The sequence below is a fragment of the Peromyscus eremicus genome, chromosome 7, assembly GCF_949786415.1.
Source record: "Peromyscus eremicus chromosome 7, PerEre_H2_v1, whole genome shotgun sequence".
Classification (NCBI taxonomy): Eukaryota; Metazoa; Chordata; class Mammalia; order Rodentia; family Cricetidae; genus Peromyscus; species Peromyscus eremicus.
Window position 1 is genome coordinate 105,426,547 of NC_081422.1, and position 22,616 is coordinate 105,449,162.

The following is a 22,616-nucleotide window of genomic DNA, read 5'->3' on the forward strand; positions in this document are numbered from 1 at the left end:
GTAGCTGAGGAATGACTCCAGAGATCCTTTGGCCTCTACATCCAAACATCCACACAGACAGACACAGTGTGAAAGAGAGACAGAGACAGAGACAGATACAGAGAATAATTTCTGCTAAGCCAAAGAGGCATTTTTCAGAGTATGAGAAAATGTATGCATTACCATCTATCTCTTTTTCATATCCAGAATATATAAAGGACTCCAACAAAAAGGAAGTCAGTCTAAAAGGAAAGTAAATAAGACATATATATATATATATATGCCAATAACCATGTGAAAACCCAGTGGTTTTATTGGCCATTGAGGATTTTATAAATTAAAATATTTTGTGGTGCTAATAATCACCTATGGCACAGTTAAAACATCAGACAGACAGATGATACTGAGTGCTGGGAGTGCTGAGGGACTGAACTGTTGCATGTTGCTGGCTTGTTGTGTATTGACTGCAATACAATATCTACATATGCATATATACCACTATGATCAACAAGACTGCTCATAGGTATAAGCCTAACAGATTACTTCCTATACATCACAGAGGGTATATACAAGAATGATCACAGCGGAACTGCTTTGAGCACCCAGACAAAAGAGACCACCCAAATAGCTCTCATCAGGAAAGTGGGTAAACAATCATGCCCTACTCTCACAATGGATAATACACGACAGTAAAAGTGAAACATGGCTGCTGAAGTGGCCCAACATATTGTAGAGAAGAAGAACCAAGTGATTAAGTGGTCCACATTGACAGATGCATTGGTCAAAATTTCCAAAACAAACAAAAATAATTTACTTAGTTAGGAGTGAGGAAATTGCTCATTTTTGAGAGGCGGTGACTAGAAGGGTGCATGCAGGATATGGGATTTTCTAGTGTGAGACACATTCTATTTTGTGACTTTTGTAGTGGTTAGCCACAACCAAGAGGGCTTTTTTAAAAAATTCATTGAGCTATAATCTTGTTTGCAACTTTTATTGGGATGTTATATTTGAATGAAAAGTTTGTTACAATGGAAAGGCTGACAGAGGAGTTCTCAAGATCCCGGTAACAATGAGAATAAAATGCACAGGCCCAGGAAATTCTCATGAAATGGATCGAATAGCAAATATATGCAATGTTTATGCATCAGGATGCAGGTTTTAATATTTTTCAAATGTGTGAAAGCTGGGAAAGAACCTAGATGTGAAAAGCAAATGGAGCTGATAAAATCAAAGTAGTTGAGCAAGGAAATGGGATAAATGGAATATTATACCGATGACTTCAGAGGATGGGAAAGTGTGTCCGGAAAGAGCAGGTGGAAGAAAAGGTATAATGCATGTGTGAGAAAGTATCTTCCAATTTTATTTTCAGTGTGTATCAATCCAAGAAGGGAAATGTACTTGAAAGAAATAGAGCAAAAACATCGAACAATTCTTATCTCTGGGTGGATATGGGATGTGCATATTTTCCTTATTTAAATTATTTTGATTTTCCAGCTGTCTGCATAGAATACCTTCTATTTTTCTATGCATGGAAGTAACATAAATAGGGATAGAGTCAGTTCATAAAACTAGCTGCTTCTGAGTAATGTTTTAAATTATTTAGCAACATGGAGAACTATAAGAAGGCTGCCTTTGCCAAAGCCATTTCTTTGGTTCAGTAGGAAAGGTGAAGACAAAAGATACAAACCCTTCCCTCTTGGCTGGAGTGGGAGGGATGTGATAGAGGACATGAGTGTTGTTCTTTTGGAATTCAATAATTCTTAGAGTCTAGAACAGTCCAACGATTGAAGAAGCACTGAAAAACGTAGTTGATACCTGGGGTTCAGCTTAGGAGCTTATGCCTGTCCTGGCTTCCCTAGTGATTTGAATATATTTTGCTTCATCCTCTTCCTTTGAGTTGAAATTGAATTTCTTGTCTACCACCAAGGGAAGCCAGAGAAGGAACTGAATCAGAGACCATGGAGGAACATTGCTTACTGGATTGCTTCCTCTGGCTTGCTCAGCTTCCTTTCTTGTATATAGCCACGGCCCACATGCCCAGGGATAGCACCATGCATAGTGGGCTGGGACAATTAGTAATTGAGATAATGCCTCACAAACATGGCCACAGGCCACTCAGCTCTGAGCAATTATTCAGCTGAGGTTTTTTCCTTCCCAGCTGACTCTGGGTTTATGTTGACATCTGATGCTATAACTATGACACCCAAGCTTGGAGATAGTGAGCCACCTTGCCTATAGTCAGAAAAGTGGCAACTGGGAGGAGGTTGGGAATTTTGTCTATCTGACTTCAAAGCCTAGGATCCTTTTGCAACATCTAGATGAGACCTTAGGTCACATCCCTGATGGCCGAAAATCTCACATTCCACCCTTGTATGGAAACTTCTATGCTGTCACCAAGTCAAATGGGAAAAAAAATTCAGCTACTGGGACAAGGTTTTTTTTTTTTTTTTTTTCCCTGTGGTTCATTGATCTCTGTCTGGGACTCTGTAATTAAACTAGGCTATGGTCTTTCTGGAACAGTTAGTGGAAAGATAGAGGATGGGCCACACATTAGTGGCTTTCAGTGTTTTCAGCTCAACTAATGGAAAAGAAAAAAATTACAATTACATTAAACTTCATGACTACATGTGCTTACAGGAACTGGCTCTGAGACTCTGAAGAAATCATCCTGGGATCCAAAGTGAAAGACTTGGGTTCTCAGCTAGGAGCATAGGCAACAGCCAATAACTATTTAACTTTCTGTGCTACATCATCTCAGCAATTACTGTCCTTCTTTAGAGCCCTATCTGAGAGGGAAGAGAGAGAGAATTTGAGAGCACCAGAGCCTTGAAGGCCATATCTTATGTTCTCATGAAACTTATATAAGGTACACATGCTTTTCTCAGGTAACACACGTGCCTGTTGAGGTCTTAAATGTTTCTTTACTCACAGATTTCCCACAGTTTTTGTGCCTCTAAAATACTCTATTGACCCCCAATGACAAAAACATCGGTAGTATATGCTAATGGGATCCTGGGTTTACCCAAAGAGTCCTTATCTTTTAGATATGCAACTTGAAAGATTTTCTGGTAAAAGGATTTGCTGACCCAGAACTTTCTTTAAGATGCTCCTGTGTCCTGGGGGGCAGGAAGGGGACAGGGCTTGGTGATGGGACAGTGTGTCAAACATTACTGCCCATGAACCAATAGCCAAGGAAGGTAGCTCGTCAGATCTATGATGGATCTTGACACTGTTTATTTCTCTTTGCGAATGTTGAAATTTTCCATATAAATAGTTTGACACAATACAAGGATACAATTTTTTTTTGTTTGTTTGTTTTTCGAGACAGGGTTTCTCTGTGTAGCTTTGTGCCTTTTCCTGGAACTCACTTGGTAGCCCAGGCTGGCCTTGAACTCACAGAGATCCGCCTGGCTCTGCCTCCCGAGTGCTGGGATTAAAGGCGTGCGCCACCACTGCCCGGCTAACAAGTATACAATTTTTAAAATACCTGGAATAAATGTTCTCTAGTGTTACTAATTTCAACACTCCATCATTTAGCTTTCCAGGGAAACTGCAAAGAAAATGGACTTCTAGAGATGTTGTGTGCCCTTGTTTCATGTTTGGTGGTGTTTTGTGTATTTTATAAACTCAGGTACTGTGTGCATGTGCTTGCTTCTCATGATGCTGTATAAACCTCTGGACTAGAGGGTCTGGTGTGTACCATTTTCCAGGTGGTTCTTAGATAATGCACCTAATTACTTCCACACATGTACTTTGGGGCGAGAAGTAGCAAATACAAGGACAAAGGAGCAAATTAGAGTTGTCATTGATCATTTCTCACAACAATGTGACTTGGTTTATTTACTTGTTTTTGAAGTGCTGTGGATTGAATTTAGGGTCTTAAGTAAGCTAGACAAGCATTCCACCACTGAGCTACATCTTCAGATCTTGATTTCTTCCTTTTCTGCCTATGTATGTTTGTGCATGCACATGTACACACAAGTGTGTGAATGTATATATGCGTGCTTGCATGTGGAAACCAGAGTAAACCCTCAGGTGTCATTCTCAGGAGCTATCCATCATACTTTTTGAGGCCGAGTCTCTCATTGGTCTAGAATATGCCAAGTAGGTTAGACCGGCTGGCCCACGAGATCTACAGATCTTCGAGCTTTGCCTCCCTAGCACTTAGGATTACAAGCAGGCACCACTGTGCTTAGCTTTTTGAAGGCAGGTTTTGGGGATCAAACTTGGGACTTCATGTTTGTGTGGCAAACACTTTACTAATAAAACTGCCTCCCCAGCCCCATTTCTTTTTTTTTTTTTTTTTGGTTTTTTGAGACAGGGTTTCTCTGTGTAGCTTTGTGCCTTTCCTAGAACTCGCTTTGGAGACCAGGCTGGCCTAGAACTCACAGAGATCCGCCTGGCTCTGCCTCCCGAGTTCTGGGATTAAAGGCGTGTGCCACCACCACCCGGCTCCCAGCCCCATTTCTTAAGAAGACATGACTGGGTTGACAAGATGGCTCAGTGGATGAAAGCATTTGCTTCTAAGCCTGACCATCTGAGTTTGATCCCCAGAACCCATGTGGTGGAAGGACAGACTTGACTCCAAAAGGTTGTCCTCTGGTCTTCACACAGATGCCATGGTATGTGCACTCCTGCAAGAGTTTGTGCATACACATAAACACATAAACAAACACATAAATAAATAAATAACTATAATGAAAAGACTATAAGTAGGTGTGATGATATGTGTTCATAATCCTAGACTAAAGGAATAGATGAGGATGAAGAAAAAGAGGAAGAGGAGGAGGATATGGAAGACACAATGTGTTGCCAGTGACCTCTCAGTGAAGTTCTGATCTCTAGGATGTCAGGAGAAAGGGCCAATATAAGCAATGCACGAACAAGAGATAGGTAAAGATCAAAAATCCTGACTCCAAGGTCCAGTTGCTCATGTCCTGCTCTTGCCACTCAAGGAGATGCATGACCTTGAGTAGGTCCCCTGTCTTTCCAGAGCTTCCTACTGCTCTATCTGTGAAATGGATGTAACAGTAGAGTCTTCTAGAGTTGAAGATTGGGCTTGTACCTGACTAGAGGGAGTAATTTAGTGGACACTCACTGTTGCCATTGCCACTAAGTAAGCATAGAAATGGGTGAAATCAGGTAAGGCAGAGAACACAGCGCTGTCTGAGCTTGCTTCTGGACTGTCAATCAATGGGTGTTGTTTTTTTCTTTTCTTTATTTTTCCCGTGGACTTTTCAAATAGCTAGTACTTGTTATTCTTATATTTAGAAATTCTCTTTCTCTCTGTCTCTGTCTTTCTTGAGACCAGGTCTCGTGCTATAGTCTTCCTGCTTCTGCTTCTCAATTAAAGGCCCATGGCCAGCTAAAATGTAACTCTTAAAAGTAATTGTAAAAGTCTTTGAGGGCCAGTGAAATGGCTCAGGGGATAAAAGCACTTGCTTTAAGCCTGACGACCTGAGTGTGATCCCTGGGTTCCACATCGTGGAAGGAGAGACCTGACTCCTGCAAGTTGCCTTCTGGCCTCCACACAAACACTGTAGCAAGCTCATGTTCACACATACATTAAATTAATAAATATGTGTGATGAGAAATTAAACAAATACATGAACAAAAAGTCTTCTCAGAGAAATTTCAATGCCCAGTAGGACCTCCACTATGCATCTTCCTGATGATATTTTAAAAAATGTGTTTAACTGTTTGTTTTTAATTGTAATTGCATGACATTATGGAGTACATGTGCTATTTTTGATATATGGATCTGGAATTTAATATAGCTGATAAACATGTCCATCATTTAGTTTACTTGACATTTTTGGGATGTATTTGAAATCTTTTTGCTTGTATTGGAATGTGCACATTTGGACCCACACAACCTGGAAGAGCTTCCTGGAAGAGTTCAGTAGAGAGTCATCTAGCCCTGCTCTGCCTGCATCTTCCCAGCAGGCTCTCTCTCTCTCTCTCTCTCTCTCTCTCTCTCTCTCTCTCTCTCTCTCTCTCTCTCTCTCTGGTTTTTTGAGACAGGGCTTCTCTGTGTAGCCTTGTGCCTTTTCCTGGAACTCACTTGATAGCCCAGGCTGGCCTCAAACTCACAGAGATCCACCTGGCTCTGCCTCCTGAGTGCTGGGATTAAAGGCGTGCGCCACCACCGCCCGGCTCAGCAGGCTCTCTTTAGGGTCTAGAGCCTCTTAAAGGCCAGCGATGTTCACTGTGCACACTGATGGTCTCACCAGCTCCTGTTCCAAGCCATCTGCCCCTCCCCACTGCTCCTCCACATCAGCAGGACAACCTCTTTTGAGGGAAGTGAACCCCTCGATCCAGTTAGGAATAGCATTGTTTGGTATCTAGTTTTTTAGAGTCTGCTCTGTAGAGCTCATGTCCACTGGCTAGTAGGATGCCTAAACCACAGTGGCAAACTGAGACACACAACAGGCACATAGATGACTTAGAAAAATGGACGTCTACAGATCTGAAATCGTAAGCCGGATAAATTGGTGGGTAATTACGGGCATTACATAGAAGGCTTTTGCTTTGCCAAATGATTTACATGAGGACATTTATAAATAGCAAGCCCATGCTGTGTGTTTGAATCATGCTGCTGTTTTACCCAAAGGCTAAGACCTTTCTAGAACACACCTATTCCAGGATGGCAGGCCCAATACAAAGTTTACAAGACACTTTGACTCTTGCTCTGAGTTATGCCATCTACAGAGTTCCAGATCACCTCTGAAATGGTAGTTAGCCCTTGGCCTCTCTAAGACTGGTGGTCAATGGTTGACAAGAATGAGTCCCATTGGGTTCCAGGTTGAAGAGAGGTGCTATGCACAGAAAACCTACTTTGGAAAGGACCATCTAGTGTAGTGGATCCCGCTTCCCTAGCTCACACAGGGACAGGATACGTCTGTCAAGGCACCAGGATAGAGTTAGGTAATCTTAACCTCTTCCTCAAATGGTCTTGTCTGCCTTTCCAACTGGATTTTAGAGAAGTTGCCACTAGTGTCCAGATGAGATAGCCAGGAATTAAATTGGGGCAAAGATTTTGGTCTTAGACCGCCATCTCTGATGGTAACTATTGACACCGCAAGTGCACAGTACCAGCATCACGCCCATCACCAGTACCTCTTGAGCTGTGATGCCATTCAAGGTTGCACAGCAGGACCACAGGGTCCCACTTGTCCTCACTCTTGTCTGACCTCTAAACCGGCATCCCTAGGCGACATAGGGAGCACTCCCTCCCTCCCCCGCAATGCCCCAGGTCCTCACAAAGACCCATGCACTGCCACGAGCCTTCCACTTAAAGGACTCTATGAAACTAACTGCAACTCCATCTTACGAGGTTTAGTTTCCCGGCGGGGTTGCCATTTGGCTCTGCACAGTTAAGCAGCCACGCTTTACTTGGTTCTCTTCCAATTTTTCCAAACATGTGCCTGGCACCCACGCAAGTTTCAGAGGAAATATAAATGTGACAGAAGACGTGCTGCGGGCTTAGTTTTGTGTATATGTGTTAGTGTGACTCTTAAAATGACAAGTGTTAAGTTCTACAGAGTAGCAACTTCTACCAAGGGAAAACTAACTTTCTTACAATCCCAGTTACTTCTCTTCGCCTCATGTATTTCTTTAAACTCTTGGTATCTGAAGTTAGGGAGGCACCCTAGTAAGCAAAGGGTCCCTGAGACCCTAGGATGAGGCACACTTTGTGGGCTCAGTACCCAAGCTTTCTAAAGGAATATCCCCAGGCTGTCTGTCTTTCTGTCCCCAGAAGCTACCAGTACCCACCCACACTGGGGAGACAAGCAGGTTTAGGGCACGCATCATCCTAACTCCCAATCCAGCCTAAGGAAGCCATCTGGGCACAGGGGTAAGGGTGAAGTGCCTGGGCTCCTAAGGCAGAAACACTGCAAAGGTTTGTATTTGTGGGTAGCTGGCTTAGCATGAGAAGCAACGGGTCCTGCTGGTCCCAGGTCACTGGGGATGTGTCCCAGCTCCCCTGGCACGGGACCCCAAAGGAAAGGTGACAGAGGGAGAGGGGACTTGGTGTTTCCCCAGGGCAGGCGCACGGTACCTTGGATTCCAGGCTGCTGGTGGACGCAGGAGAGGGCGGCTGCTCTGTGCCGGTTGCCTCCCCGGTCAGCCCGTCCCTGCTGTCCTCGCGGGCTCCACTCGGAGGGATCATCGTGGCGGCGGGAATGGTGTTGGGCTCCTGCAGGGAACCGCAGGCTCGCTTGCCTTTGCGCTCCCTCAGTGCCGGGTCCCTGGGTTGTCCATCCCGCCAGGCAGCGGCGTGCGCCCTGGGGCCTGGCCTGGCCGGGTCCTGCCCACCTCCCGGGCCTCCGCCCCGCCCCGCGCAGCGCCCGCGGCCACCTCGCCCGAGATCGCGCGCGTCGTGACTGCCGCCCACCGCAGCAGGCGGGTGGGCCCAGGCTGGCCCCCTGGAGGACAGGAGGCGGCGGCTCGGGGCGGGGCTGCGTGGTTTCGTGTGGGGGAACCCAGGGCGGGCGGGGGCCGCGCCCACCCCGACAGTGCCGGAGATCCGCGCAGAGTCTGGTGATGTTCTACCCCCTAAGAACAGAAAGCTAGTACAAACAAGTGCTACGGAACACTTTGAGCAACCCCCTCATCCCTGGCCCCAAAAGTGAAGAGAGATGTGGTAGCACTTAGCTTAATTTATAGTTCAGTGACAGCAGGGACCAGTGTGGGCGTCCTCTGACCCGTGGGCACTGCAATTTCCAATGTTCCGCTTTGATCTAAATCAGGCAGATAATACACTTGGTGTATGGACACCTGGTCCCCAGTTTCTCCCGCTGAGCCTCACAGGCTCACTATGGGTTTGGCACTGTCACTTCCATTTATAGATGAGGAAACCGAGGTTTGAACCCGGTTGCTTGAAGTCCGTCACTCAGCTATAAATGGCAGAGCTGGGACTTGGGAGTGATTGGGGATTTTCAAATCCATGCCATTTGGACTGTGGAGCCTGAAAGCTAAGCCAGGCTTAGAAGTGAAGAGGAAACCCCGGGCTGCGGGGCTGTGCTTGTGTTTAAGACCTGCTTAGACCGGTGAACTGAACTGCTTTACTGGATCCTTTGGCAACAGACACTGAGCATCACTGGACCGAGGCACAGAGGATCCGGTTTGCCTTACAAACACGACGGAGTATGTAGCCCAAGGGAATACTCCTAAATTTATAAAAGCCTTTCCAAAATCAGTACAAAACGCCCTCTGTATTTTTATCTCTTTAAAAAATTAAATTTGTCACTTGTAGTTAGAATATAGAGTAACGGGGCTCTTAGTGATTTTTCGTGTGTGCATATAGGGGCTCATTCCTGTTTACTCTCCTTTGTGGTCCTCCTCCAGCTCACCTCCAAAATCACCAATGTCACCCAGGAGGCTGATGTGGGAAGGCCAGCCTGGGATAAGCCACGAGTTCTAGACTAGCCTGGGCTACAGAGTAACAACCTGTCTCAAAACGAAACAAGAACAAAAACAACCCTAAGACCAAACAAACCCACAAACTCTACTGTGACCCAGCCCAGCCCTGTTGGTTAGCCTCAAAGGCCTCAGGTGTTCCTCCGTGAAACACTGTGCTGTATGGGGATCAAGTTCTCACAAGCCGGGTGTCACACCAACCGTCAGCTTTAGGCACAGCACAGAGGACACAGAACTGTATAGACGATGGGATCTTGGGCGTGCCTGCTTTGTGAGAGATTGTTTACTAGAAACTGCTACAGCGTGAAGAAACTGTCAGTGAAGCTTCCACTTCTGGGTGTGAAAAGTGAGTGAATGAGAGAGAGAGAGAGAGAGAGAGAGAGAGAGAGAGAGAGAGAGAGAGAGAGAGAGAGAGAGAGAGAGAAATCAATTCACACACTCATGCACACTCACACAGAGTTAACCAACTGTGATGAAGGACAGTATAGGACTCAAGCAAATATGTGTAGATGTGAGGCCTGAACGAATACAGGAAGGGCCAAGGGAACATCCCACGGAAGTAAAACTTCCAGGGTCCTCAAGACCTATGCCTTAGGGAGATAGCATACCCTGGCTTACAACAAGAAATCATTCTTTAGGTTTTAGGTTTTGTTTTGTTTTCTTTTTTAGAATTGAAGATGCTACCCCTTGTTCCCCACCCCTCATCCCCCAGGTTTCTGTTTTGTTTTAGTTTTTTGAGACAGGGTTTCTTTGTGTAGCTTTGGAGCCTGTCCTGGAACTCTCTCTGTAGACCAGGCTGGCCTCAAACTCACAGGGATCTGCCTGCCTCTGCCTTCCGAGTGCTGGGATTAAAGGTGTGTGCCACCACCGCCTGGTGCTACCTCTTGTTTTAAAATGCTCAGTTTTAGTTATCAATAGGATTAAGTGAATGATATAAGAAATACTGTCTTCTGATGGAAACAGCATTTGGAGCTGGGGTTCAAACCCTGAGCCCCTGTACCTGTTAGGTAGATACTGCACCACTGCGCTCACCTCCATCTCCTATTCTTTTTCTTTTGAGGTGGACTGTCATTATACTGTTGAAGAATAAGAGAAGTTAACCAGACCACAAAAGAATTCACTAGAGAAAAACACAAGAACAAAGATTTGATTTTGTCCTGGGGTTAATGACCTTTTGCCTCAGCCTTACAAGAAGGCAGGACTCTAGGTCTGTGGGATTGTAGGAAAGCTGCCTCCTTGGATCTGACCTTTGGTCTACTAACAGAAACTGTAGCTTTGGTGCCTGGTGAGATGGGTCAGTTGGGAAAGTGCTTAATGCATGAGTACCTGAGTTCGATCCCCATAACCCATGAAAAAGCTGGGACTAGTGACCCACACTTGTAATACTAGTGATTAGGAGGTGAGAAGTAGAGATAAGCAGATTCCTAGAGCTTGCTGATTAGCTAGCCATGCCTACTTTGTGGAGTTCCAGGCCACTAAAGACCTCGTTTTAAACATAAGATGGAAGACAACTGAGAAATTACACCCACAGTTGTTCTTTGATCTACACACACACACACACACACACACACACACACACACATACACACAGAGTGTGAGAGAGAGAGAAACACACACACATACAGAGACAGAGGGAGAGAGATAGGGAGGGAGATCCTATGTCTTACAAGTAATAGCTTCTCAAACAAAATCAAATCTTTGTTCTTGTGTTTTTCTCTAATGAGTTTTTCTCATCTCATTTTTTGTTATCTATCTATCATTCTTCAATATATATCTACAAGGGTTTACTACCATTTGCAGTCTCCCTCCTTAGCCCATTTATCTCACTTAGGCTTCCAAATCAGTACCATGTTGCCATGGTACCCTTCCCTAAGCAATCAATGGCAAAGTGGGCTGTCCTCTGACCAGGTGTCTAAGTTAGGGTCTCTATTGCTGTGAAGAGACACCATGACCATGGCAACTCTGATAAAGGAAAACATTTCATTAAGGTGGTGGCTTGAAGGTTCAGAGGTTTAGTCAATTATCATCATGGTGAGAGCATGGTGGCTGGGAGTATGGTAGCATGTAGGCAGAAATGGTGCTGGAGAATTCTACATCTTGATCCAAAGGCAACAGGAAGTGGTCTGTCTCACTGGGTGTGGCTTGAGCACATACGAGACCTCAAACCTGCTTCCACAGTGACTGACACATATCCTCCAACAAGACCACATCTCCTAATAGTGTCACTCCCCTTGGGGACCATTTTCTTTCAAACCATCACACTGGGTGAGGAGTGATGCTAGGGTAGGAACAGTGTCTTGTTCTCTTGTTTCTCTAGCTGCTAGACACCCTGATGGTTACAAGGATGCTGGCCCTATGGTCATGAGCTCTAAAATAGCCTGGTGTTGGTAACCTCGTGTCTCTCCCTTGAACAGAGGATCCAGAATACACATGGAAAACAGTGAGATTTAAAGTCAAATAAGCTCAACCTGAAGGATTTTACCTTTATTGGCTCAGAAGAGTCACTGATGTTCATGACTGTGGGACTCTGTTCTAGTTTGTGTGTCTGTTGCTATGATAAAAGACTGACCAAAAGCAACTTGGGTCAAGAAAGCATTTACTTATAGTATATATACTAGGCTTATAAGTTATAGTCCATCATCAGGGAATCCAAGGCAGGACCTCAAAGTGGGAACCTGGAGTCAGGAACTGAAACCAAGACATTGCTTACCGACTTGTCCACTAGCTTTCTCAGATATCTTTCATGCATAACCCAGGCTCATCTGCCTAGGGACGATCACTCCCATATCAATTACCAATTAAGAAGATGCCAAAGACATGGCCACAGGCCAATTTGATCCTGGCAATTCTTTAACTGAGATTCCTTTCCCCCAAATGACTCTCTTTGTGTCAAGTTAACAGCTGAAGCTAAATTTGATAAGCTCACTGACTTCCATGGGGGTAAAGGATAGTCCAAAGGGGGAGTTGCATTCATATCCTCTCTCTGGGGGCAGGTATGGAGTGACCAGAGTGAGCCTGGACTGAGTTTGTTGTTGTGGGCTCCTGGCACACATGAAGGAGCTGCATCTGAGGCAGGAGTTGAAAGTGCTGCTGCTTCTGGTCTTGGATGGCTTTATCTGCTTCCAAACCCTACAGTGACCACAGTATCACGTCTGTCACAGAGGATTCCTGGACCCAGTATTGTGGGGACACAGATACAATGGTGGGAATGCCTACAGGACAGTGATGACAAGTGGGAGTGGGAGTGTGTTGTCAACCCACAGAGTAGTTCTCCGTGATGACTCCTGCTGAGCATGATGTCCCTGTTCTGCATGGCTTTGTCTAAGTCTCATAGACTGTGCTGGGTTATTTTTGTCAACTTGATGCAAGTTGAAGTCATCTTGGAAGAGGAAACCTCAGCTGAGGAGTTTTCCCCAACAGATTGGCCAGTGAGTGTGTATATGGGGTCATTTTCTTGATCAATGGTGTTGAAATTCCCATCCCCTTTGTGGGTAGTGCCACCACTGGGCCGGTAGACTTGAATTATATAAGAGAGCAAGCTGAGCAAACCATGAGGAACAAGCCATTGAGCAGCACTCTTCCATGTTTCTATGCTTCAGTTCCTGCCTCCAGATTCTTGCCTTGAGTTCTTCCCTGGCTTCCCTTAATGATGGACTATGATTGGAACATGTGAGCCAAATGAACTCTTTCTTTCCCATGTTGTAGAAAACTAACTGGGACACACCCCCTTCCACTATTAGCAACACTGGAGTGGGACTTCACAGAAGACTGTAAGACATGCATTAGGAGCTATGGTGGCATTTTAGCTGTGTCTGCTGAGTTACCTTACTTATATTGCAAGCTCGCAGGTTCAGGGAAGAAAGGCTGTACACGGTTATTCCAAGTCTCAACTTTTCAACAGGATCCTATGGTTTCTGCATTTCCCATATGATCCTTGTCATTCTGGTGGCTGGATGAAGATATAACCAACAGATATCTGGAGTGGTCAGAACTTTGTCTTCACAGACTTGACCTGGGAGCCCTCACTTCTGCTTCATATGCTTGTCTGTTAGTTTATAACAAGGTCAGAGCCCTCTTCCTAACCACGCGTATTTCTATTTTTTTGCAGTGAAAACCGTGGAGCACCTAGGATGCCATGCTCCTGTCTTCTCCCATCACTTTGCTCTGAGTTTGGGTTCAGACTCTGTTTTCATTCCATGACTTTTGACTTCTTCCAGATCCATTTGGTAAAAAAAAGACAGGATGACTGCTTGCAAAAGCAGCCATGCTTATTAAAACTATAAATGTGTGCAAAAGAAAAAGGAACATGGAAGATCGTTGGGATGCTTAGAGAATAAGCTGCTGACTGGGGCAAAGGAGAGACACTCAAGGAAGGGCTGGTTCTCAGTACCCAATGAGTTGGGCCCTGAGCCTCAACTTCCTCATCTGAAATAAGGTAATAGAGATAATGGGCTCATTGTGGAGTTTTTGTAAGCATTTAATATTTAGTCATAACATGACCTGATAATATTATTATCTTCATTGTCATCACCATGACATCACCATCACCATCACCATGACATCATCATTGCCATCACTGTCACCAATCTCACAATCGTCAGCCACCATCATCATCAACTGTAACATCATCATTTTCACTAGCTGTATGACTTTGTAATTAGTTTGATTTGGGCTGACTGTTCATTGTTCATATCTATGGTACCACCCTAAAATTAATAGTTCCTGTGTGGGGAGCAAAGAAATGGTGTTTATTTAAAATTTCCTGCATGTAAAGTGAACTCATCTTTTGAATTTTAATCCATTAGCATGCAATTAACATTTAGCTGTATATAGTCTTTCATCTTGCAAGTTCTGAGTTTAAGAGTCATAGGATCCAGTCCAACCTGGTCTTTGTGCTCATCAGAAAACATGTGGTGCACTCTATTTCCAAACATCAGTGCTTGCAATTGCCTTATCACAGTGGCTAAGCTGTTCCCACAGCCAGGACTTTGGGTTTGGGGTCCATGGCTTACCTACTATCTGAAAATACTTTTTTTTAACCTTCAAAAACATTTACTTATTCTGTGTGCATGCACCCATAAATGTGCATGGGTGCATGAGTGCCATGGAACATGTCTGGAGGTCAGAGGACAACTTGCAAGAGTCATTTCTTTCTTTTCACTGAGTGGGTCCCGGGATGGAACTCAGTCATAAGACTGATGGCAAGAGCCTTTCCCCACTGAACCATCTAGTTGGTTCCTGTTTCTTTTCTTGTTTGATATCTTCTAGAGTATAAGTCCCACGGTATCAAAGGCCTTCTATCTCCTCTTCATGTATCTTTGATGCTTAAATGTTCAAGTGACAGGAAGTGCTTATTAAATGAATGAGCAGATAAATGAGAAAACATCAGCACTGGAGAGAAACTTACAAGAGCTAATGAAAAACAGTCTGTAGAGGGAGAAAAATCAAGCCCAGAATTCCACTAAGTGGATTTGTATTAAACTGGCTTCTAATGACTTATCGTTATACCCATAGATTATTACAGCTCTCAATACTTATCAGAGATGCTTCTACTTGCAGTAGGTAGCAATTAGAGATCCACAACTAGTCAATGTAAATAAGAGACTAAGAGACTGTAGAATACTCAGCCCTAACCAGGACATGTATATCATACTCTCTCCTTCCAAGGCTAGGAGATCATTGTGGAAGAGAGGGCAGAAAGACTGTAAGAACCAGAGGTAGTGGACAACTATAAGGAAACAGTGTTTTCCACACACAGGGAATTTGCACATAGGCACTTACAGTGATTATAACAGCATGTTCAAGACTTGTGCAAACTCAAGCCAGACAAAAATACCAGCATGGAGAGGGGAGGTGGGTACAAAGCCCCACCCCTAGCAGAGGGGCTATTGGCAATTGCTAGTTGCTGGGAGAAGGAGAGTCCGTTTTCTTCAAGAGTGTCTCCCCCCTCCGTTGGTCAACAACATTCCTGTCTAAGGCCACACATCCACAACATCGGAGTTGATGCATTAAAAAAGGAGGACACGAAGTAGAGTGGTTAGAGAAGGGAATGGATCTGGGGGAAGTTGGGGAGGGGAGTGAGTATGATCAAAACATACTGTAGAAAATGCTCAAACAACAAATGAAGATAAGGGAAAGGGGGACAAAATCAAGCTCAGTTAGAGCTATTACTTGGCTAAGCCAGTTTCTATGGAACAACGAGCTACTGTCTGTTCATCTTTCACAATGGTTGCCGCTCTCTTCATCTCCAGAGTATGACAAAATGATCAACTACATGAGCCTTTTCTCCCAGTTTCAAATGTATTATGTTACGTAAAACATTCCTGTATATTTTTATAAATAATAGTTTTATCATTGTTTAATCAACATTCAAAGGAAATGCTGAAGAATATCAAAATGATGTAAAATTCCAACTCCATTTGTTAATAACTATTAATATTTTGATAAATGTCCTTTTAGAAAGCATGTGTACATATGGATATATTTAAAATTTATATTTGCTTATATTTATGTAAAATGATTTCAGGACATTAATCATTTTGTTACCTCCTTTCCTTCAATATTATGTCTTAGACATAGCTTCATGTTAATACATGTACATGAATACATCATCTTTAAAATCTTGTTTGTGTTCTGCTGTATACATACACCATATCTTATTTATGAAACACCATTTATGTCCTTGCTAGGAATTGCTAGAGAGCAATTACCAATTCATGATCTCTTTTGTCCCTACATAGCACGGTAAGTACTATTGGACGGACTTAGAAAGCCAGTGTATGTGATTGCAGAAAGCAGGCATGCATCATGACTTCTTCAGTAGGTTTGGTTAGGTGCAGGGGAAAGACTCTTGCCTCAGCCAACAGTGGTATGCTAAGACATTGAGACTGTGTGAGAATTCCTCATACGCACTTGAGGATGAGAAGGACTTGGGGAAGGTTCTGGTGGAATTTGAAAGAGGGACATGATTTTGGTGGAAGAATAAAAGGAAGCAGAGAATTTTATGCAGAACATATAGTGTTGATGCTCATGTGGAGAAACACAGGTGCAGCTTGTTCAGATGTGTCTTAGTCAGTGTCCTATTGCTTGGAAGAGACACCATGGCCATGGCGACGCTTATAAAGAAAAACATTTAGTTAGGACTGGCTTACAGTTGAGAGGTTTAGTCCATTGTCATCATGGCAGGAAGCATGGTGCCACACAGGCAAACTTGGTGCTGGAGAGGTAGCTGAGAGTTCTACATCTGGATCTGCAGGAAGAGAGAGACACTGGGCCTGGCTTGAGCATTTGAAATCTCAAAGCCATCCCCCAGTGACACTTCCTCCAACAAGGCTACTCTTCCTAATAGTGCTACTCCCTGTGTGCCTATTGGGGCCATTTTCAAGCTTTTATTTTCTTCCTTCCTCCCTCCTTCTCTTGGCCCCTCCCTTCCTTCCTCCCTGTGTGTCCATGAGTCTGTGTGTTCCTGTGCATGTGTGTGGAGGTCACAGATCAGCCTTGAGTGTTACTCCTCAGGACTTTACCTTGTTTTTGTTGAGACAGAATCTTTCACTTTCCTGAGTCTCTCGAAGTAGTCTAGGCTGGCTGGTCACCAAGTCTCACAGACCTGCCTCTGCAACACTGGGAATACAGGCTTGTGCTGCATGCTCAGAATTTGATCTGGAAGTTTACTCAGGTCCTCACGCTTGAGAAGGAAGCACTTTACCTCCTGGGCTGTCTCCTAAAGTCCCTTTTCTTGTGAGCAAAATCCACAAGTCAAGTCACATTGGATACACAGAGAGACAGAGGCCAAGACAAAGAGACAGAGACCGAGACAGAGACAGAGAGGGAGTGAAACACACACACAGAGAGACTGCTTAGAACTGAAGGAATTGTTTGAAGAACATTTTTAAGTGATTTCACAATCTTCAGGAGGAAACTTGGACTCAGTCAGTCTAGAAGCTGTCTTTACTGTGATTACTACAAGACTGTAAAAAAGCAAGCATGTCAGAGGGATTGCTGGAGGGTTCTATGTGTTACAGAGTGAGAGAGAGCCAGAAGTCAGACTTCTGAGGGACATGAAATCTTCAATCTGCCAGAAGACAGAGTACTGTGGTCCTTATCATGGAAGGAAGTCATTCCATATGTGGGGCTAGGAACTCACCCCAGACATCACTGGGCTCATTTACAACCTCTAAGAGATTATAAATATCTGATGAATCTTGAAGGATGTCCTCAGAAGTGAGCAGAAAGACTGATCTTCAAAAAAAAAAAAAAAAAGGCATTCCAGTAAAGTTGATCAAAGTCGCTATTCTTTACCCATAAAGCCTTGAACTCACTTTGAAGTGTGCTCTGAACACCTGTAAAACCATGCTTAGAGCAAATAACCATCAAAATTCTATTATGTTTCCTGGATAGGTCTTCATGACTGCTTTGTCTTTCTGCCTCCTGTGACCCTCTACATTCCTCCAGTTGCCCACTTGGCAGCTGTGAGCCATCCATCAAGCACTTGACAATTGGCCTGGAAAAGATGACTCAGGGCTCAAGCCTTAAATGCCAACTCTCTCCTCCACAGCAGAAGCCAACTTACCCGTAAGGATTGTATTTAAAAACATACCTATATTTCATCTGTCTTTTGTCTTGCAGAGTTGGCTAAAACAATGGGAAATTTGTATGCTCCTCAAATGTTAATAATAATGGTGTGATAGTTAATAATCATAGCTTATCAGAAGCAGGTGGAGTGGGATACTTGTTCTCTAAGGCCAACTCTCAGAATGACCTCCAGATGTGGTTGGGATTACCTTGTTTCTTCTCTGAAATGAACACCACCTAAATGCCAGAGTCTACCAACAAAATGGCCAATTTTTTTTTTTAAAGATAATGAAGTTATTAATGTTTGAATTGTGAAAACTACCCTTATTTTAAATAAATCTTTTTAAATTCACCATTTCTTCAATGTTTGAAGAGTAAGTCACCAGGGTCTGTTTTTTTTTTTTTCTCCTTGTATGATCCGAGAGCAAAGAACTAGTATTCAGCTTAAGATACTAAGAATAGTGCAACAGAAGGAAGAGATATCGAAATGTATGATAAGTCATTGGTTGATTGGTCAAAAGTTGCTGTCATCTGCTGTATACCAGACATGTTCATTTGGTAGTTTTAAGAACATTGAGAAGTGTAAGCACTAATAATGTCCTTGACTCTGAAGACAAGGCTTTGGTAACCTTGTGCTGAGATGCCCAGGGCAAGTTCATCACAGAGAATAATGAAGGGTACATGGAATTCCCCGGGAAAGTGATGGGCGACTCTGCACCTTCAGATTGGTGCTCATCCGTGGTTATTTTTTTCTTGTGGTGTGTTGGAGTAGATATTAATAATTATTACTTTGAGAGGTAGCAAAGTGACACAGTGGCAAGCTATTAAGGTCATGCTGTCAGATCAGTCTTTGTAAATCCCTTCTCATTTTAACTTATGTAATTAACTGTCCCAAATTTACCCTAACCCTCACTTGAAATTTCTTCTCTTTCCTCATATTTACCACAATTTTAAAAAGTTTTAGATAAGTATGTGTATTTGAGAAATACGTAGAGTTAAACATGTAAGTGTTTTAAATTGCATAAAACATATTGTGCTTTGGCACAGTTCCCTTTGTAACTTATTTCAGGAAACTGAGTTTGATTTTGACAACAGTATTAGAAGTAAAGTGTATGGAGATTATTTAGGCCCTATGAATATCCACATTGCTGATTACAGTCTTCCCTAGTGCGGAGTTCTCATCTCTGCTCCCAGAATACTTTTGTAAATAACCCAATTAACTCATTCATTCACTGAGTTGGACTTTGATGGTCTCTTACTTTGGTCTATTGTCCATTCCCTATCTGGGGTGAGTAGTTATTTGTCCTTGTTTCTCTAGGAGTAGTGTCACACAGCAACTGTGTAAGAAATTATGAGCATGTCCATGACCAGCCAGCAAGTAGCATCCTCCAAGGTCCCTGCTGTATGTCTATAGCTGTGAAGTAAGTTCCTTGGTCAGAGGTAATGCTGTGTGACATAACAAACAGGCCTGCCCACAAAGTTCCTGCCTTGACTTCCCTCAGTGATCTAAAATTGTATAATGAAGTAAACCCTTTACTTCCCCCAAATATCTTTTGGAAATAGTATTTTATTATAGCCCCAGAAAGGAAACCAGAACAACATGTAGACATGCATTAAGATTTCCACTCTTTTTCTTCAGTACTGGATGCAGTCATCATTATTAATTTCATCATATACTTCATTTGCACTTTTGATGACTAATAAAACAAAATACCTTGTTATATGATTATTGGTTCCCTAAACACTGCTGTAAAATGAAAGAAACAGACATAAGCTAAGTATGATGGCACATGCTTGTAACCCAGCACTCTGGATGTTGAGGCAGGAGGATCATTAGCTTACCAAAGACAAATGCTCCAGGACTTTAATTTAGGACCCCTCCCATGGTGTTAGTGGAGAACTCTTGGGAGAGAGTGGACATCTGTCTTCATCCTGCAGTGATGAAGACCCCTCTCATCATCCTGCAGTGATGAAGACCCTCTCATCATCCTTCAGTGGTGAAGACCCTCTCATCATCCTGCAGTGGTGAAGACCCTCTCATCATCCTGCAGTGGGTGAAGACCCCTCTCATGGGCAGTCTGGATTTCATCTTCCACTTGGCAATGGTGTTATGCTACCTCCCTCCCTTTTCCTATCAGAATGATGTTAGAGAAAGCCAGCTCTAGAAAGAATTAAGTAAAATTCAGTATCATGGGACAGTAGTAAAAAATTTTGTGTTTCAATAAAAATCCCTTTTAATATCAAGAAACTGGAAGATGACAGATAGGACACAATGTGGAATTGCCAGCTGTACATTGACAGGGGTGTTAGAACTACCTAGTAGATCTGAAGGAGGCTGATGGAGACATTTCAGTCTCCCATGACAAGTACAAGTGAAATGTAGCTGAAGTTTTCCTGGTCTTTTCTGGCTCCCATGGCCCTGAGGCCACTTGGACCCAAGTAAACACACAGAGGCTTATATTAATTAAAACTGCTCAGTCATTAGCACAGGCTAACTATTGACTAACTCTTACACTTAAATTAATCCATAATTCTTATTTATGTTTAGCCATGTGGCTTGGTACCTTTTCTCAGTTCTGCCTTCATATCTTGCTTCTTCTGTATCTGCCTGGCAATTCCTCTCTCTGCCTTCCTCTTCCCAGCATTCTCCTTTCTGCTTATCCCACCTATACTATACTTCCTGCCTGGCTACTGGCCAATCAGTGTTTTATTTATCAACTAAATCAGAGCAACACACATTCACAACACACAGAACGACATTCCCATCAGTGAAACACACAAGACAGAAAGCTTAGAACTTGGAAGTCTTGGCTCACAAAGGGCAGACACAAGGAGAACCAAATGGAAATTTGAATCAGAGACAGAAAATTTGAAAGAAGAGTCTCTATCAACACTTCGATGCCAGAAATAAGTGACAAGAGGAGGAACCAGTGAACAGGAAATTGCAACAATTGAAATTACACAATCTGAAGAGCAGACAGAAAAATAGATGGAAAATTGGACAAAGCCTGAGGGTCCTGTGGGACTGTAATAAAAGTTAACACTCATGTCACTGGAATCCAGGAAGGAGAGAAATAAAAAAAAAAATACATTTAAGGAGACAATGGCTGAAAACTTGCCACATTGAGTCGTCAGAGACATAAACTTACTCACAGTCTTAAGAAGATGAACCATCAAAATCAAGTAATAGGACCCCAGTTAAAATATAGTTAAATTTATGAAAAGTAGAGACAAAAACCCTCAAAAGAATCTCGAGAGATGGGGGGAGGGGAAGGAGGGAGGGGAAGAGAGGGAGAGAAGGAGGGAGGGAGGGATAAAAAAAACCCCAAGATTATTTCTTGGCAGAAACCATAGAATTTGAAGGTAGTGTGGGGTCCCAAGAGCTGGAAGGAGAAAACTAGCATCCCAGAGTCCCATGACAGAGAACTATCTTCAGTAACAAAGCGAGGAGTCAAGACATGGCCAGACGTCTTGAGCACAATAAGTGTGATGGGGAACTTTCATTGCCAACATGACTAGACTTAGCATCAGCTGAGCATGAAAGAACCACCTTGAGTGTGAGCAGTGCCATCCCATAGACTGCAGCCCCAGATCAATTAAAGAGGATTCAAGTGAGTTGGGCACAAGCATTCATCTCTCATTGCTTCCCGACAGCACATACAATGCAACCAGCTGCCTCTGTAGCTTGCTGTCACATCTTCCCCGTTGTGATGGGCTGGATTTCTTCAAACTTCAAGCCAAAGAAACCTTCTTTCCTTGAGTTTTGTCAGAGATTTGGTCACAGAAGGAGAAAGGTAGCTGACATAGAAACCAAGAGAATGTGTCACCAGCACAGGTTGATAATAATGGCCAGGGGAGACAACAGAATGAACTGGAGCAGAAGGAACATGATATGGGGGGTGAGAAAGAAAGATAAAATAAGAATTATGGGCAAATATACTAGACTTTTATTGTCCCCTAAAAGTTTTGGGGATGTTTTTGTTTGGCTGGAACCTCCAGCTCACTCCTGCTTGATTCTGAAAATCCCATTCCCCCCCCTCTCTCTCTCAGCCCTGCCCTCTCAGAGAATCTCCAACAAAGAAAGGCCTCCAAAAAGTCCAGTTCCACATTCTTGGCGGCTGCTGTAGCTCCTCCCCTGAAGTTACCAGTAGTCCAAGCCCCCACCTAAAGTGGTCAGCTTTTGATCATACTTGGGTACAAATCTAGCTTGTGGAGGACATCATGTCATCACCCTTCACCTACAGGGTATATAAGCTCCCTGCTTTAGTTCAGCCATGTGACTTCTGGTCCCAATTTCTGGGGTTGGAGAACTCACCGTGGAGTTGCTTTGCTCAAATATACCTGTTATTTTACTTTTTCAGTTCAGCTTGATCTAGCTTACTGTGTTGGTGGAGAAATCTATTATCAAGTTACAGAAAACCTATTAGTTTTTTTGTTTGTTTGAGGCAGGGACCATGTATCCCAGGCTGCCATAGAACTTGGTTTATAGTTTAGGATTATCTTGAACTTCTGATCCTTTTGCCCCCGTGTAAATGATATGTTTATAGGTATGAGCCATCACATCCAAAACTTCCTTCTGAAGTTTTCTAAATCAAGTTTGCTGTGAAAGTGAATATTTCAAAACTGTGAGATGTGGTTTTAAA

The 22,616-nt window shown here is 43.4% G+C and overlaps 1 protein-coding gene across 3 annotated transcripts in view; it reads right to left on the reverse strand.

The window, feature by feature from the left end:
* The window catches only part of Stac (SH3 and cysteine rich domain), a 121,845-nt gene extending 113,653 nt beyond the window's left edge, over window positions 1-8,192 (reverse strand). For 2 of the 3 annotated variants that reach the window (XM_059268800.1, XM_059268799.1), the window contains exon 1: window positions 8,042-8,192. In XM_059268800.1, coding sequence (XP_059124783.1) covers window positions 8,042-8,152 — 111 coding nt within the window. In that variant the 5' untranslated portion in view covers window positions 8,153-8,192. The remainder of the gene's footprint in view (window positions 1-8,041) is intronic. The other variant, XM_059268801.1, reaches the window with a different exon arrangement.
* Window positions 8,193-22,616: the final 14,424 nt, after the last annotated feature.